The sequence below is a fragment of the Sinocyclocheilus grahami genome, unplaced genomic scaffold (assembly GCF_001515645.1).
Source record: "Sinocyclocheilus grahami isolate Dianchi unplaced genomic scaffold, SAMN03320097.WGS_v1.1 scaffold2361.1, whole genome shotgun sequence".
In the NCBI taxonomy this organism is placed as follows: domain Eukaryota; kingdom Metazoa; phylum Chordata; class Actinopteri; order Cypriniformes; family Cyprinidae; genus Sinocyclocheilus; species Sinocyclocheilus grahami.
Window position 1 is genome coordinate 1 of NW_015507540.1, and position 2,916 is coordinate 2,916.

Genomic DNA, 2,916 nt, shown 5'->3' on the forward strand with positions numbered 1-2,916 from the left:
AGGACTCGTCCTATCTGGAGTCAGACTGTGATGAACAGGTGAAAATACTTTTTTGAAATCAAATTTTTGATCAAATGTTTATTTAACTATTTTTAATATTAGTAGCGGTGTTATTTTAGTATTATTTATATACTATTATTGTTTTAATAATTCAGTATTCATTAAATTATTATTATTATTATTAATTAATTACCAATTTTCAGGTCAGTTTATAACTTTTTTTTCACACAGATTCATTTTAATTTTAGTTTGATTTAATTATTATTATTTATTACTAATTGTGTCAGATTGAAAATGTATTTAATAACTGTTCCATCCAGTGTTTATGAGTAGTGTTATTTATATATATTATTTATGTGCTACTATAGTTTTTATTTTAATTGTAATTAATGTTGTATGTGCTTTTGTCTTGCTATTTAGGTGTAACTTACTTGAAGTTACACCTGAAGTTCTGTTACTAGCCGTGAGTTCTCAGTATTTGCTTCACAGCGCGCGCTGTATCTTCTGTACGCTGAAGTGAAAGTCAATCTGTGATGTTACATAAGATCAGATCACTGTTATGTGTTTGTTTGCAGCTTCTGATCACAATCGCCTTCAATCAACCCGTCAAGCTCTTCTCCATGAAGCTGCTGGCTGCAGAACTCGGTAATATTTCATATTTACAGATATGAAATAGATATAGTTTTTATAATATATATATATGTACACACTACCGCTCAGAAGCTTGGGATCAGTGAGACTTGTAATGTTTTTAAAGAAGTGTCTTCTGCTCATCAAAGCTGCATTTATTTGATCAAAAATACAGAAAAAAACTGTAAAATTGCAAAATGTTATTACAATATCAAATAATGGTTTCTATTTTAATATCCTTTAAAATATAATTTATTTCTGTGATGCGCAGCTGAATTTCCATCATCATTACTCCAGTATAAAGCGTCACGTGATCTTCAGAAATCACTCTAATATGCTGCTTTATTATTATTATTATTATCAATGTTGTGCTGACAAATATTATTTTTGGAAACTGATACTTTTTTCAGGATTCTTTGATGAATAAAAAGTTTAAAAGAACTGCATTTATTTAAAAAAAATAATATTTCTAACAATATAAATCTTTGCTATCACTTCTTATCAATTTAACACGTCCTCGCTGAATAAAAGTTTTAATTTCTTTCAGAAAAAAAAGAAAGAATAAAAATGTACTGACCCCAAACTTTTATCCACTAGTGTATATTGTTAGAAAAGATTTCCATTTTAAATAAATGCTCTTCTTTTTAACTTTTTAATCGTCAAAGAATCCTGAAAAAAGTATCACAGCTTCCAAAAACAATATGAAGCAGCACAACTGATAATAAATCAGCATATTATTATGATTTCTGAAGATGCTGGAAATTCAGCTTTGCATCACAGAAATAAATTAGAGTTTAATGTACATTAAAATAGAAAAATGTTATTTTGCATCATAATACTATTTCACAATATTACATTTTTTCCTGTATTTTTGATCAAATAAATGCAGCCTTGATGAGCAGAAGACACTCCTGTAAAAACATTAAAATCGTTCTGCTCCCAAACGTTTGACCAGCAGTGTGTGTGTATAGACCGTGGACAACAACAGCAGAATGATCCGATATTCTGATGCACATCTGTTTACATTCAGACAAACATTCATAAGTTACCAAAACCGAGAAGTGCACCCGGATGTTGAGTCGAAGTGTTCTCTGATATAATGTCCGTTCTCAGCTCAAGCCCCGAAGAGTGTGAAGATCTTCATTAATCTTCCTCGTTCGATGGGTTTCGATGACGCGGAGAGGAGCGAAGCCACGCAGGCGCTGGATCTGTCGGAGGAAGACTACAAAGACGACGGCCTCGTCCCGCTCCGATACGTCAAGTTTCAGAACGTCAACAGTGTGACTGTACGATTATCAGATTACACTTCAGCTTCTCACAGTACTGATCATTTACACTAAATACTTTCCGTTCATTCAGAATAACATTTCAATAAATAAATACTAACTAACCATAAATAAACACATAAAAAGCTTAGAAAATGCAATGCAATATCCCATTTGAGCATCTCAGAATACTCCTGCATTACATCAGAGAAATCCAGACTAGAGAATTTTTGCAATAAAAACAACATTTTGATGGAAGAAAATATATACATATAAATGATAAATAAATACATGCATACAGCTCAGAACGATTTCTGCATCTCAAAATACTCCTGCATTACATCAGTGAAATAAAAATAGTTTTTGCAACAACAACAAAAAAAAAAGGTAAAACAATATTTTGATGGAAGAAAATGTATAAATGACTAAAAAAAAATACATATTTAAATTTAAAAAGGTCTGTCTTTAAACGCTCATCTGATTTAATTCAGGATTACAATATTTCCAGGGAGAAAAATAAATAAATAGTAAAAAAAAATAATAATAAATACCATAAAATAAAATATAAAATACTATAAAAATGGCTCTGAAAATACAATGCATCCCGTTTCTGCATCTCAAAATACTCCTGCATTACATCAGTGAAATAAAAAAATGCGTGCGTATGCATGTATGCGTATGTATGTATGCGTGTGTGTATGTTTGTGTGTGTGTGTATGTATGTATGTTTGTGTGTGTGTGTGTGTGTGTGTGTCCCCTGAACAAATATCAGCGTGGAATGTATAGGCATCGATCACGTTATCATTGCAGAGCGAAGAAGGGAGAAAGTCACTGAAGAGGAAAAGACGACACGACATATTGCTGCAATCTCTCTCCGCCAACATGACTGGAAGATATCACCACAAACACTGCTGAGCGCCGGATCCGTCCCTGAGCTCGCATCAGACCAGAGAGAGAGCGAGAGAAGACACAGCTTTGTCTCAATGAGGCCCTGGATCACTCATTTTTATCTGAAATGTCC

The 2,916-nt window shown here is 32.4% G+C and overlaps 1 protein-coding gene across 1 annotated transcript; it reads left to right on the forward strand.

The window, feature by feature from the left end:
• Nucleotides 1–5: 5 nt before the first annotated feature.
• Nucleotides 6–2,020, forward strand: LOC107574853 (thioredoxin-like protein 1; the record flags this gene model as incomplete). The annotated part of the gene is made up of 3 exons (XM_016261285.1): nucleotides 6–38; nucleotides 576–645; nucleotides 1,744–2,020. Coding segments are annotated over 3 exons (330 nt in total), but the record flags the coding sequence as incomplete, so codon positions are not given.
• Nucleotides 2,021–2,916: the final 896 nt, after the last annotated feature.